Below are 14820 nucleotides of genomic sequence, written 5' to 3'. Positions count from 1 at the left end.
GATGTGAAATTAATAAGAGATATTAAAGAACAGTGTAACAGCCTAAAGTGTTGTTAACACTTTAAGGTGCAAGAGAGGATGATACTAGACAGAGACCTGCAGAGGCAGCTGTCATACTGAGAGAACTACTGTCATGTAGAAGTTCTCTAACAAAATATGCCAAAATGTTTCTTTTCTTTTTACTGGCAGCCATGATGAAGATACGGGGAACAGAATATTAGTTTTGCTGCAAGTTTGTCTTAAATATTTTATTTGATCTCGTATTCAGTTTCATATTTAAACTGCAAATTCATTCAGATTAAGGCATAACAATTTTTTAAATCAAAAAAGTTCATGACTCGTGCGACAGGTCTGGACCACAGAAAGAATTCCAAATACGAGTAACTTGGTGAATGCCATAGGTTCCCATAAATCACTTGCATGAGACCCATTGATCAAGAAGCATAGATCTACATGTACAGAGTCAACGTTATTAATGCATTTGTGTGATCCTCATCAAGTCGGACATTCTCTGAGCACAGGGTAACTGCCCAGAGCCCGGCTGGCGTCATGGAGGGGGTTCAACAGAACATAACATTAAATATTGTTAACGAACATATATTTAGGAATGTCACAGATAACATAACAGGAAAAATCTGAAGTATATCCATGCATCTCCGTCCTAAATCAAACCAAGCAGTTATGTAGAATCAGATTCAGATTGTGCAGCCGAAGCCGACGCTTTGTTGAAACAATATTCAATATCCAACTATCACTGAAGATAGGGTTGATAATCTTCTTGAAGACCTTTGTTATATTTGTTGAAATTCTTATTGCATCCCAACAGCAATCAATAAATCAACAAAAAACTAAAAAAGGTCTGGTATCCATGGCTGTTAGACGTGCTAGATGCCTGTCCACTCATTGCCTGTCACCAGTCTTCCATAAGCTGCTAGCTTGACAGTTTGGAGTACTAACAGCCATCATTGATCATTTTGGGGGTGTGGCTTTGAAGGGAAGTGAAAGGACGGGTCAGACGACTTTCTATCTAGATTTAGCGACTTTAGGAGCTAGTGCTGCTAGCTAGTTTCATTGAAGAAGAGTTGGCACGTTGGGGCTGTTTTCTAGTGTAATCTTGCTAGTTTCTCAACATTACCAACCCTAGCTTTAAAGAAAGGGCGGGAGGCTACAACAACAAATCAAATGAATGCGCTAACCGACAATGTTATTATGCAGGAATGAACTCAACACATGTTGGTACCTCGATACCTAAACACAGCTGCTAGCCTGCCGCTAACGCTTCAATACACCAACCTGCAACTTCACCCTTTTAAAGAGTTAAAATGTTAACAATACTTTTTAACAATAGGTTCCGTTTATTCTTGCTCTCAAATGGCTCATTTGAGAGCAAGAATTAAGTAGATAGAGAGCACTTAATACTCGTTTCTGTGGACAAATAAATTGATGGTAAATAAAGCGCCAAGTTCCATGACACCTACGATTACAGTCGGTTGTAATGATACAACACATGGCAGATAACATGTAGTGCAGAACCCGCTCTCGCTCCCAACTCGTCTTATACCGCTGCTTTGTCGGTGCCCCTCAGCATCTGATACCGACGCATCTTTTAGAAAAGTACGTCTGGATCAAACAAACCTGGGACTTACACCCAGGAGACCCATCTTTGCATCCCCTCTGAAGGAATGTTGACCTATTATACCGTAGTTTTCTTTGTAATTTCCGTAGTTATGTAACATCTGTAGTTATTTTGAGCACTTTTGCTGCCGGAACCTAACCAAGCAGTTTGTTGCACAAGTAAACCTTCAAAATAAGTAAACCTACGCTGGAATTTCATTTTGAAAAGATACTGTACGCATGTAACGACCGGGAACTGACACGTTGTCCCCGAGGCCAACACTGACGCTAGAGGGTTAGAAGCGTCGTGAGTCCAACCAAACGTCAGTAATTGAGGAGTTGGGAGTGAGAAGCTCACTCCAAACCGTAGAGATCGTGTCTGCCTTCAACAGTATCAGTTACAGCCTGCAGTGGCCTTTTAACTGATCAACCCTCATATGATGATTGTTCACTGTGTATTGATAACAACCAATGACGCAGATTATAATCACAAACGCGTGTTAAATATACAGCATACCTGACGTATTTCACAACCATGTGAAGTGATAAAAGTGCACCATCCAACAAATCGCCAATAGACATTTGGGATACTGAAGACTTCTGATTATACACTGGCTGTGTAATTGAAGTCGTCGCAAAAGAAGGCCGGATTTCCTGGAGCCTTTGGAACCGGATCGGCTCATCGACCTGTTGCTGGTCTTGAACCATCGAAGCAGGCAGCGTCTAACCTGGGACAGAGCATCTGTGCATGGATGAACATATATTTGGCAATAATACAAAAGACAAAAGGCAAAAGAACTGATCCCAAAACACCCATTAAGGTAATTCAATGGGGCGGACATTTACATTTAGGCCCCACAGCATTCCTCTGAAATCACGGAAACAATCACATCCAGTAAGAACAAACTCCAGAGGTTCAGTGTCCAGTAAAACTGCGGACAGACAGTCCTGTCCACATGACAGTATCTGCAGTGTGGACAGCAGCCGGCAACGTGCGCTCCCAGTCCCTGTCTCTTCCGCCGTTCTCGCGCACGAGGCCCGGCCCCCGCTTCCCACCGCCATCCTCCACTCCACCCCGTCCGTTAGTAAAGGCTCCAGGCCTGCGGGTGCTGATGCTGGGGGTAAAGTGACGAAGAGCCAGAGGATGAGGCGGTGAGATCGCCAGGGCCAAGCTGCTTTCCACACGCACACATTCAGTCCAGCTTCTCCTTCTGGACCAGCTTGGGAGCATCTACGAAGTCCAGTCCATTAAAGAGGATGAGGCCGCCCGTCACCACGCTGGCTGTTCCCCAGAACAGAATGTAGGCCAGCGTCTCAGTCCACGTCTCACCTGACAGGGGGAGGGGGTGGGGGGGGTAAAATAACAATTAGTAAAATAACAATTACTGCTTAAATATTTTAAGCATGATCCGAATTTAATTTAGGATAACTAAACCCTGATGCATGTCGTTACGTTTGCAGTATGACAATGACTGAGTTAATTGCAGTTGGACTTACCAGCCATTAGCAGGCAGATGATGCACATGGAGAATGCTACCACCATGACGATAGGCAACTAGAAAAGGAAAAGAGTCACATTAAAAAAAACATCGGGAAAAGAGGAAAAAGGTATCCGTCTATCTTCCAGAGCCATTCTTACCGTCAGGAACTTCCAGTCTTTGGTGTCACGCAGCGGGGTGGCCCAATCAGCTTCGTCCACAGCATAGTTCCCCAGGAACAGATCGATGGAGTCCTGCGTTACAACAGACCAACCGTTTCTTACTGTTTGCAGTGCGAGTGCATCTCATTTATCACTCTGTCGTCTCTACATTGTGTCAGCAAATAAGAGATCTCCAGACTTCGGCCATGACCAATTCTCTTAAAGAGTCTACTGTAACTGAAGATAACTGACAGGTCTACATTTCAACTGTGCAGTACCAAACTGGGTGGCCAAACTACATAACCAATTTCTAATAAATAGCACCAATAGTGGCCTGTACGTGGCACGTCTTAGTTTAAACACTAGATGTCGCTGCCATTATGAACAACCACTTGACCTACGTTGATTACTTTACCTTGCACGCCAGCTGGATTTTTGAGATATCGCGAGGTCAATTGAGAATCGCGGGATCATATAGCACACGAAAACCCATCTCGTCAGGCTTCAAGTATCAAATAGTGCGTTTGTGTCCGGTAAGCTGCGCAAGGACCAATCAGTTTCCTGTGAGGAGCTACTGGTAGCTATGGGTGTGGCTTAAGTTTGTGCCAGATGACACAGAGAGGCAAATGTTTGCTGTTCACGACAATGGCGGCCCCTGAAGAGGTTAGTGTAGCTGGAATAGCATCACTAATATCAGAACTGGAGAGTAACACTGAAGGCTTTTCTAGATGGAAAAGGTGTTTTCGCTCTTCTCCCTACTGGCTTCGGTTAGAGTTAGTTTGATTGACAGATGATTTGTCCAATCACCTGCCACATACATTTTGAAAGTGCCTGCCCTTTTCCAAACAGTTTCCAATGATGGCTTCTCAGCTGGTTCTGTGTAACAAACCATCTGGTGGGTCAGGTTACTGATTACTGAAACATTTACCTCACTAGATTTGGTAAACATGGTGGAACCGAAAAGACGGAAGATAGCGAGTGAGTGCTGAAAATTTCAGAAATGTTGGGTAAACGAGTACTTTGTCACAGAAGTGCAAGTGAAGTTGCAAGGAATCCGTTGCGGTGAAACTAAACGTCAGTCCCACACTTCATTCACTGGCACGTTGGGTTTCTGCTCTAGAAACACTGATGTTCTTGCTCGAAAACTACACATTTACTATAGTTTGTCCCGTGACTCCTTATATTTTTCTGTATATAACCCACAATGAAAAAAGTTTGGCCACACAAGTAATAGTAAAACACACTAATGCACACATCAAATCCAGAAAGGTTTGGACCCACCTGTCTGAACCCATCGGAGAAGTTGTTTTTGTAATATCGGATCATGGAGTTCCAGCCGTCCATCAGCAGCCCCAACTGAGTCCTCTTCCCCGTCCTGAGAGATCATCATGTGGGTCGACAACATGTAGAAAATCACTTACGTCCTCATAGGTTGGATACAAACCATTTTGTTATCCCCCTGACCCGTCCTCTAGCCTCCCAATTTAACACCAACTAACATCTAACCTCATTTACCGAGGCCATTTCATGCTCCCCAGAGGATAAACCCTGTCCATCCAGCTTTCTTACTGCATGTGAACTTAACCCTCCGAACCCCAAAACCCACCGGTGGTATTTAAAAGCATGTTTTCCTGAAACAATTGCCCAAACTACGCGGTTTATCACAGCCAGAAGCTGTAAAAAATCTTTCCGACAGTCTTTGAACGAACACTTCTTTCAGAAAAAGAAACCAAATCGAAGCCTAAAGTTGTGATACCTCATTAAAAACTTGTTATTCTACAAGCCTCATTTAAAATCTTTTCCCAAACAAGCCGTTTGAATTGACTGGATCCTGTGAAGAGCATTAAATTCTGAGCTCCTCAGCGTAACTAGGAAGCCATGATTGACTCGGTTGAGACCAACAGTCACATGGCAACAACTCCGCGAAACTTGGACAGAACTGCAGGCTGCTGAGCACAGAGGAGTTCAATGTATAAAGCATGTGGAGCCTCCGTTTTCCCCAAAATTGGTTAAACTTGTAGACATTTGATAACATGTCGTACATATAGATTCCAGTGTTTTTCAATTTTTATAAAATAAATCATCACAGAAATTCAACTTTTTCTTCCTTATGATTTATGGCATTGTAACTGTGTTATACTGCTCAAAATACATTTTTGACTTCTTGCCATCATTGTGCTGTTTCAACAGAGGTGCAGGACTTGTATACTGTAGAGAGAATCAAGGCCACAGAGAGAAAAATGTGACCGGACCAAAAGAACACCCCGAAACTGCTTTGGGTTCAGAGGGTTAATGCTCATAAATCTGAGAGAGCAACCAAAGAATTAACCCTGGGGAAGGACAGACAGTTGAACAGACAAACTAGCAGACACCTCCATCCTTAGACTTTTTCTTTTGTCATTAGCAGGTAGTTAGCATGTGTTCAGCAGGACGGTATCCGTTTGCTGTGTGAAAACTAACCTGGTGAAGTCGGTCTTCAAGGCACCAGTACCGGCATACTGCTTGGCACAGGCGTCGGCATTGTCTGCCCAGGCTGCACGTGAACAGACGGGTGGGGAGGAGGGAAATAGAAGAGAACAGATCGTATTAACATCTCGGACCCTTAAACGCGGGCGTGGCCCAGTGAAACAGGACACTGGTAGTGTGAAACTGGTAGTGTGAGCCCACCGTTCTTGAACATCTTGCCAAAGTCTGCCTGCTCCTCGATCTGCTGGCCCACGTGGAGGATTCCCATTCTCTGCAGGAACACACACGCACATATTGATTTGAGAGTCCAAAATGAACCTCCTGCGAAAATCGCTGATTTTGTCAATGGAGTCTTGTGGCTTTTGCGAGAGTCTTGTTTTGGCCCCGTGGTACTGCTGTCTGAATCAGACTGGGGGTGTGTCGGCCGCCATCTACTGTAGGTAATACACTGACTTTGGATAAGTACCTCATACAACCCCACTTCATAACAGCTGAACTATCCCTTTAACACGGATCGAATGACATGACCGTGTTTGTGCTGATGATATTAGTGCTGTGGAAATAGACATTATGCTGGATTACATTGAGCTAACCGACACAAATCAAGCTGGGCACAGCCTTGGTTCTCTGTGATCAGCTGTTGTGATTATTACGTCCACTTCCTGTGGGATGCTAGGGTCGTACCCGTAGCTGTGACTGCAGCGAGCGTTGGGCCAGCATGCTCTGGATGACGTTGGTGCGGTCCAGACAGTCCATGCAGTTGCTCCGAAACGTCCCCTCCTGGGTCAACATCTCCTTCCCATCCGCATCCACCAGGAAATATCTGGATCCACACACACGCATACACACCATTACTTCTGCTGCAGAGACAGACGTAGATATTTACCTGGCGCACAAAGCAAAAAAGCGCACTAACCCAAATTCGTCCTGCATTTCGGCGACCATATCCACTAAGATATGCAGGCGGTGCCACCTCATCCGGCTGCACTCCTTGTGAAAGTCAAAAGCTATGTACCTGCAGAAAAAGAGAAAGTGTTTACTGAAACGTAGTGGTGACCTCAAGCTAATATCAGGCGGTGTCAACGCAAGGCCCTAAAAGAACGCAGCAATGCGTGAGGGGTGAAGGACGGAGCTGGCGGTTATCTTACTTGATCATGCCGTTACCCAAGCCGGTCACCATCTTGTCGAAAGCCAGCTCCAGTGGCTGCTCTGAGCCCTTTTGGTTGATCTGTGAAAAAAAGAAGGATGACAACAAAAATAATAATAATTCTAAGAAGAGGAATGATTTCTAGTCAGGGTCATATCGTGGGTTAAAACAGTGTGAAATGAAAACCTAGCTGGCACATCTGTCATAACAAATTTACCAAGTTCAAAATGACTTGTCTTCCGTAGAGAATAATCTGAGAGTCAAAGTGTCTCTGGAATCCGTCCAACTACAAGAGAGCAACAGAGAGAAACTTTGTGAGGAACGCAAGGAAAAAAATAAACACGTTTTGTCTCGTGTAAATTAAAAAGGCAGCTTACGTGGTTCACTGTTTTGTTGATCTGTGGTTTGGGCTTGTACTTGAGATTGGGCCTTTGGGACCAGTAGAGGGGGATGGAGCCTCTGGTCTAGGAGGAGGAAAGGGGCATTATGCGTTCAATGTGGAGACGAGTGGACACAACTGTATGTAAGAACTAATTATAAAGGAAACCAAAAAAAGAGCTGAAGACATGCTCAAATTGTTTTAACTATATTTTGATGCTTAAATGGGAACTTCGGTGTTTTTCAACCTGGACCCTATTTATACCTTTTATAAGCGACTAATGGGGACAACAGTTGCAGACGCTAAACAGGCTGTAGTGTGATCGCTCGGGGAAACTCCTCACCATCAATGTACGTCCACTAAAAGTTCTTGTTGATTGGCATCATAAGTGTCTGACAACATTATGTAAAGAACCCTACAGAGAAATAAAACATTTTTAATTGATCTGGTTTGTCTGTTCGCTCGCAAAACGTCACGTTCTGAAATCCCACGTCACATTTTCAAAATAAGCTAAACCTTCAGTTACCCTTTAATGTTGTATTCTATTTACATTTGTGTGCTGTCATGATATAACTTCAAACCACTGGATTCTGACTTGACCAGCGGGTCAATTCTTCCTGAAGGCAGACTGCACTGCGTCTCTCCTGGAGCATCAATGCTTTGGCTCACCTGAACAAACGAAGCCTTGGCGCTGTTGTACTGCACGATCTGCTCCGTTTCCACATAGTTAGCAGGATGGCCTTCTGAGTCAATGCCTGCGGACAAAAACACAAACAGCTGTTTGACAGGTTCATCATCGAAATAATATCCGCTGGGTATGTGCCATAAATGAGCTGCGAATGTGTTTGTAAAACATTTGTAAAAGTGTTGGACAATGAAGACAGAAAACATTTCCCGTGGACGCGTGGAGTCGGTAGCGTTACCTCGGACATAGTAGCGGACTCCGGCTCTGAAGCAGCTCCTCCTGGAGATAATAATCCAATCAAAGACCTTCCCGTTGATGCAGCCCGACTTCATGGTGATGACTGGTCAAGAGATGCGTTAAGAAAACTGACGTGGAATAGTGAGAAGTCAGTGCTAAGCACTTTTATAAAAAAAAAAAATAACATATCGATGTAGATGTATCGATGTAGATGGCGGACCCCCCCCCCTTACTTTGCCGTCATACAGCCCTTTCAGACGTGGAACTTAAGTCGTTATCTGTGCTCTCTTCAAAGCCACAAGACTCCACTGACAAAAACAGTCATTTTACCTCAAAGAACACAGACGTTGCTGGTCTTCCGCTGCCTCCATCGGTTAATCTGTTTGTGGGACTTTGGAGTTCTAAAGAAAGGGTTAGTTTAAACACCAAAGTCACACAATAACACAAAGAGATAAACCGATTAAGGCAGTGGTATACCAGCAGCTTCTGTGTTCTGCAAGGTAAATAAATACATTTTTGTCAGTGGAGTCTGGTTGCTTTGAAGAGAGCACAGATAACAACTTCAGTTCCCCGTCAGGGTGCCTCCATCCACAGCAGTACATTGCTTTGCTTCTGTGCTGGTACTCATGTCTCTTACTCCAAACCCCTCTTCTAAACATCTGAACTATCCATTTGAAGTGAGCAACATTTCTTTTGTTGGCTCTTTATCAAAAACTTTTTTATGGCTACAGTACCTTTTTAGACAGTATTTCTCCACGTAATAGTGATTTAATATTCATCCAGATCAAGGACAAACAAAAACACTATCAACACATTGAACAGTATAAACTTTATACTACTACCTTTACAGTATCAAGGTAGTAGTATAAAGTAGATGTGTCTTATTTAATGCCTCACTCAGTGAGATGGACCCGACATGATAGATCTCACACTCATTCAGTAAACCAGCACCAACGAACAGCAGGAAAGGATACAGCCATGGACCACAGGAAACACAAACTTGTGTAACTGTAAGATAAAAACAGTGTTAGATAATGAGATGCTTTGCTTTACTGAAATGCTTGGGTCTAGGGTGTTGGTGAGTTGGGCTGACTAGTGGCTGAATTGAGTTGTTGAATCAAAATGGAAACTAAATGTTGCAATGTAGAAAAATGTTGGCCGCAGACTTCTGGTGCTTCCAACCGATGGGCGTGGAGAAGCCAGACTGCTCCTACTATTGCTGTAGTTCGCTGTTTGAACACAGGCTACAGTAGACAAGCACGCTTCCAATGGTGAGGACAGTTACGGACCAGAATCCTCAGGGGGGGAGGGGGGAGGGGCGTATCCCAGAGTAGGAATGTTAAATAAATGCTGTGAAAGCGAGAACGTTGGTTTGGCCTCACCTCTGGCTGTGCGATGAATTCCCTCAGCAGGTGGCCGTTCCAGACAAAACGCTGATCTGCCTGCAACAGGACAGTCAGCACGGGTTAATACAAAGACAGACAAGGGCGTGGCCTACACCCGGAGATGAGGCTTACTGTAGGGAAAAAATACTTCAACAATTGTACATTTGGAATTATTCATTGAGATTGATGTTTTTTTTTTTTCGTTTTGTATTGTTTATGTGAATTTAATTCATTTGTCATTTTATGGGTAACAACATTTCTAGTTGGGTATTTAACTCTGGCCACTGTGAGCTCACCAACTCACAGAGAGACAGGGATGTATTTGGTATTCAACAGCGCTTTTTCCACCAACATTAGCACATATATGCAACTTTTTTTTTTTAAAACACAGGAAAACCAGCTAAACATAGGCGATGGACTCCTCTCCTACTGCCAGTAGACCAGCATACCTTTCTGTTTTTTTTCTGGTGTTATGTTCAACGTCTGGTAGCACTGAGGAGAGCATGTAACGGCTGTTTCTTTTCACATCCAACTCTGTGAATTTAGGGGTTTACTTTGACCAAACCAGAGCTGGTGATTGTCAGAACGGTGGAAAGACTAACAAAGACGGATTTCACGAGTTGTATTTTGTTTCTGCCGAGTTTGAACGGAGTGTGTTTCGAGGATCAGGGAGGAAATAATGACTGTTGTCTGACTGGAGTCTGGTGGCTGTAAGGAGAGAGGATTCATTGTGTGTTTTATATGTTAATAAATTATAATAATTGTCCAAATCGCACCGATCGGAGCTGGAGTCGATAAATACCCGTGACTTCTGCAGAGTCATTTGTCCCGGGACTGATTGTGACCTTTCCCACCGAAGACAAAAGCCAGATGTTAGTGGGGTTTTTTTGTCCAGCGGGGGAAAAGGGGCTCGAGGTACATCTCACCCTCTCCAGAAGGCTCATCTCCTGAAACTCGGGGCTGGTGTTGGCCAGGCGCTGCAGGGTGTGGGTCAGGTCGTAGTCCGTAGCAAAGTAGAAGCCGTCTGTGTGAAGCACGTTGTTGATCATGGACAGGAAAGCCTTGTTGTCTTGCATCTGAAACAAAGAGACAGACCCAGATTCAGAGGTCAGAGAGGGCGGTAAATGAAGCCGGTACAAGTGGAAGCCGCTGCTAGCGGATCGGACACCAAAGGGCCACTTTGGGGAACACCTTCTACATGAAAATCAATCATGTCCACCATCGTGAAGGATATTTAAACCCTCAAAATTCTCTGACCGCCACACCAAGCTCGGTTAGATGTCTGCCAGCTCTCCCAGCCACAGGTGCAACCCGGAGCCATGAGATCCCTCACCTGGTTTTCCGTCAGGTGCAGTATCGTCTTCTTGTAGGAGACAATGTCAAAGTCCACGGCCTTCCACACAGCATGGCCCAGCAGGTCCCCCACCTTCTTCTTCTTCGTGATGACAACCAGGTACATGCCTAACACAGAAGAAGTGGTTGGAGATTTAAAAAACACACCGCCTGCTGCTGTAATGTCCCGACGGTCTTCATGTGCTCTTGACTCACCTGCCACCAGGCGGATCGTCCCCATGAGTCCGCATATGGGCCTGGTCTCTGCAGACGCAGGGATGTCCCTCCTCACTGAGGACCAAAGCAGGCACACAGCAAGGGTTAAGCAGCAGTGTGAATTATCTCAGCTAGGGCTGCAACTGATGAGCTACTTTTTTTAATGGCGCAAATGAAAATGATTAGAGAATAAAAGGGACACCTTGAAACTGTCTGTTAGATGCGAGCTACACATAATGAGACGGAGTTAAAGTAACAACGTTATCAGAACTGTGCAACTACAACTAGTAAATGTTTTGGGCATTTGTACCAACTACAGCAGTGTTTCCCAAACTCTTTTTTCTAGTGACCCACTTTTTAAAAATGAAAAACCATCACGGCCAAATTCACAACAAACTTTTGACAAATCACAAGTTTGTTTTATGCATGCGTTATTGAAAACATGTACACTAGATAAATACTTCAGAAATGACACCAAATAAATGCATTTAGACAGCATTAACAGGCTCATTCTTTTAATTTTCTTTCATCAGTTAAACAAACAGAATGTACGGAAAGCTTTTCATATTAGATTCAATGTTGGAAGTAGGCTACAGTTATCAGAACATTACAAACATTCAGGCTCCCTCTTGTGGCTCGAATGTGAACTGCACAAAATCTAGACTACAGGAAGAAATTCTGAAAATATATTTGGCGACCCAAATAACATCTCCTACGACCCACAGAGTGTTTGGCAATGTCTGTACTAAATGATTAACACAACTAAGTAATTATGTGTGTGTGTGTGTGTGTGATTTGAGTAGGACTACTGTGCAAATCTGGAGAATATCCATTTATTATGGGGTAATTAATGGGTATTATCCACCTTTTTCTATATAATTGCACATATGTAATTGAATGAGACCACAGAGGAGATAGTAAAAAGAATCATACATATAAACAGTATGTGTGTATGGCTACTGCAGCAGACAGTATATATAGAATAACATTTAAATGATGAAGGCACTTGCAAAAGACAAGGTAGTACAAAATGTAAACCATATGTTGGTGTTTAATTTGTACCTCTTTATTTAGGGTTTCTTTAAACTTTTTTTCTTTTTGCAAAAATGTACCAAAAACAGTGGCACCGAGGAAGATCTTGGGTAGATAATAATGACAATAAATATGAAACAAAATTAAAATCATACCCTCTAAAAAAGTAAATCTGGTTTGAATTGACATCAACACACTAAGCTTGTTTACAATATATTTAATATATAGTAGTGCTGCTACAGTCTCCGCTGTGTTCTCCTTCAATGACACACGTGCTGAGGCTCAAGCCCCTAACCTGAGATCACCTGTGAGAGTCGTCTCGGTCGACACCCTGTCGATAGCCAGGACGTCCTCGGCTCCGTCATCCAGAGTCTCTATGTAGAACTTCTCTGGTGTGATGCGCCTGGTGAGACAGACAGACACGAGAGCTGTTTAAAAACCCACTAGCACTAACACCATCACCACCATCAGCCCCCACCCCAGCAGCAGCAGCGGGGCTCCGTGTAATACTCCTACAGAAACGATGCGGACTAGAGTCAACCGGCGGAAGACTACACGGCGAGCTGACAGGAGTACCTGTTAGCTACGAGAGCTAATGGAACACTGTAACCGACTAGCAGCAGGTAGCAGTGCTGCATCCGTTAAACCGTCTCATATCTAGCTTCACCCGGTAGCGCGGGACTCCTGTCACATAAAGTGACGTTAACGAGGTGCTGCTGTCATACCCAACCCGTTCAAAAGAGCTCATTTAGGGTAGAAAACTTTCTACCGGAATCAGGTGCAGTTAGCATTGTTTGCATGGAGCGGTAACACGACGCCTGCGCTGACGAGGTGGTCTACACACGCCGAGCTGCTTCGTCGTTTATCCGTGTCAGTGTGAAGTCCTGACGGAGGCCCCTCACTCAGCATGAACAGTAAAAAAGCTACGGTGTGTTACGGTGTTGATCCGCAGCACTTACAAGTTGAAACTCTCGTAGGTGCTCGCCATCTTTCCTCCCGTCTGACCTCAGTGACGTGTCACCGACACACCGGCTACTTCCGTCTGCGGCTGTGGGGGAAAGACTCTGCTGCAAAGAGACGCTAGATGGCGCTGTTGCCATGTAAGAGTCCCAAACATCACTTAGGGGAATTTCATATTCATACAGCTAACGTTACATTTCTTAACTCAACCCCATATTTTAAGTTGTTTTATCATTTAAATTAAATTTAGTTTAGAGCCTCTTAAATTGTTCTCAAAGTTTTGTCACCAAAATATATTTATTTTGTTTTTACTTCATTTTCTCTTATTATTGTTATTGTTATTATATCGATTATATTCATTATTTATTATACCGTCTGATTAAGTTATTTTTCTTCTTTCCTCATTAACTGAATTGGTATGGCTGATAGTTTACTGTTATGTTTACACATGTGCTCAGTCTATATCAGGCATGGGCAAACTACGGCCCGTTGGGCTTTTTAATCCGTCCCGTCAAACATTGGTACAAAATTTCCCAAACTATAATAAAGACTAGAGCTGGGAAGTATACCGCTTTAATTTCCCGTATAACATGAATTATTCTCACACCATTATACCGGTACATAGCCGAAACAACTGCTGTCTGCTTTAAACAGATAGCTAAATGTATTCTTTGTCGCAACAATTAAGAACCCACAACTAACGCTCTTTAACAGAGAAAAGCACCACAGCACACAACAGTCTGTGACGCATAAACAATTTGTAACACTAATAATTGTACATTTATAAAATTTCACCGCCGAACTGCATGCTGGGTACAGCTCGCTCGCGAGCCTGCTTGCTAGCACAACCGTCTGCTAACAGCTGGGAGAGGCTCCGCCGCTCCAGCTAGTTACATTAAAGAACAGAACAGAGCGATGCAGGATGAACAAAGACAGACCGGAGATGCACTGATAGAGTTTGACACATATGCAACGCTGATTACCGTAATATGTGTGGTATTTGTTATCAATGTACATTGGTGGAAAGAGATGATAAGAAGCTGTACAGGGAGGGGCTTAGGGCCCAGGGGCATGTAGGTGAAGGAAACGGGAAGAGACATAAGACACACCACACAAACAGCTGTTCACCGCTCGTCACGATCCTGCAGACCAGTGATTCTCAACTGGTGGTTCGTCGCGGACCCGTTTTCAGTGGGTCGCGGGCCTTTGCTTTATGCAGCGGAGTTATTCACGCTCCTTTCCAGCATTTACGGCACTTGTTCAGCGGTGCAGGAAAAACACCGACCAATGCGGTGTAAATCACGTCACGTGATGCAGTTTAGCCAATAAAATATGGGTATTCTGATACTTTCCTGACGCTAGTGAGATGTACCCACACCGTGACACAGGGGGGAGAGACAAGGAAAGACATTACAGAGCAGACCTCTTACATTTGACAGTCGAATATGTGTATGATCCGGTCAAAGAATCAAACTGCTGAAAAGACCACAGTTATTGACCTTTATACTAAAAACACTGTGTCAAAAATGACTGCTTAATAAGTAAGCGCATGATTAAATATGCATTAATGGGATTAAAAAAAATACAGTGTAAGATCCCAGCTAACTGATGAACACCTCTGATCTGTTCTGAGAATTGCCACAACCAAACTGACACCAAACGTTGACGCACTGGTTAAAAAGGGTGACCAACAACACTGTTCTCACTGAAATTAAATGCAAGTTACTT

The 14820-nt window shown here is 43.8% G+C and overlaps 1 protein-coding gene across 2 annotated transcripts; it reads right to left on the bottom strand.

The window, feature by feature from the left end:
- Positions 1-233: 233 nt before the first annotated feature.
- On the bottom strand, positions 234-13390 carry LOC116395103 (phosphatidylinositide phosphatase SAC1-B). Of its 2 annotated transcripts, none has more exons than XM_031868680.1 (20): positions 13092-13390; positions 12438-12535; positions 11101-11175; positions 10886-11013; positions 10479-10628; positions 9550-9609; positions 9142-9175; positions 8169-8270; positions 7915-8000; positions 7244-7330; positions 7084-7152; positions 6868-6947; positions 6636-6734; positions 6404-6542; positions 5921-5990; positions 5714-5786; positions 4535-4628; positions 3254-3346; positions 3112-3169; positions 234-2944 (listed from the first exon to the last, which is right to left on the bottom strand). In XM_031868680.1, exons 1-20 carry the CDS (start codon positions 13118-13120, stop codon positions 2808-2810), a joined length of 1761 nt encoding a protein of 586 aa, XP_031724540.1. In that variant the 5' UTR covers positions 13121-13390; the 3' UTR covers positions 234-2807. The 2 variants fall into 2 exon arrangements, with proteins under 2 accessions (XP_031724540.1, XP_031724541.1); XM_031868681.1 differs by lacking the exon at positions 13092-13390 and adding an exon at positions 12902-13078.
- Between the last annotated feature and the right edge of the window lie 1430 nt (positions 13391-14820).

The sequence above is a fragment of the Anarrhichthys ocellatus genome, unplaced genomic scaffold (assembly GCF_004355925.1).
Source record: "Anarrhichthys ocellatus isolate YVR2014 unplaced genomic scaffold, GSC_Weel_1.0 scaffold43, whole genome shotgun sequence".
NCBI classification, from domain to species: Eukaryota; Metazoa; Chordata; class Actinopteri; order Perciformes; family Anarhichadidae; genus Anarrhichthys; species Anarrhichthys ocellatus.
This window is presented reverse-complemented; position numbering and strand designations above follow the sequence as displayed.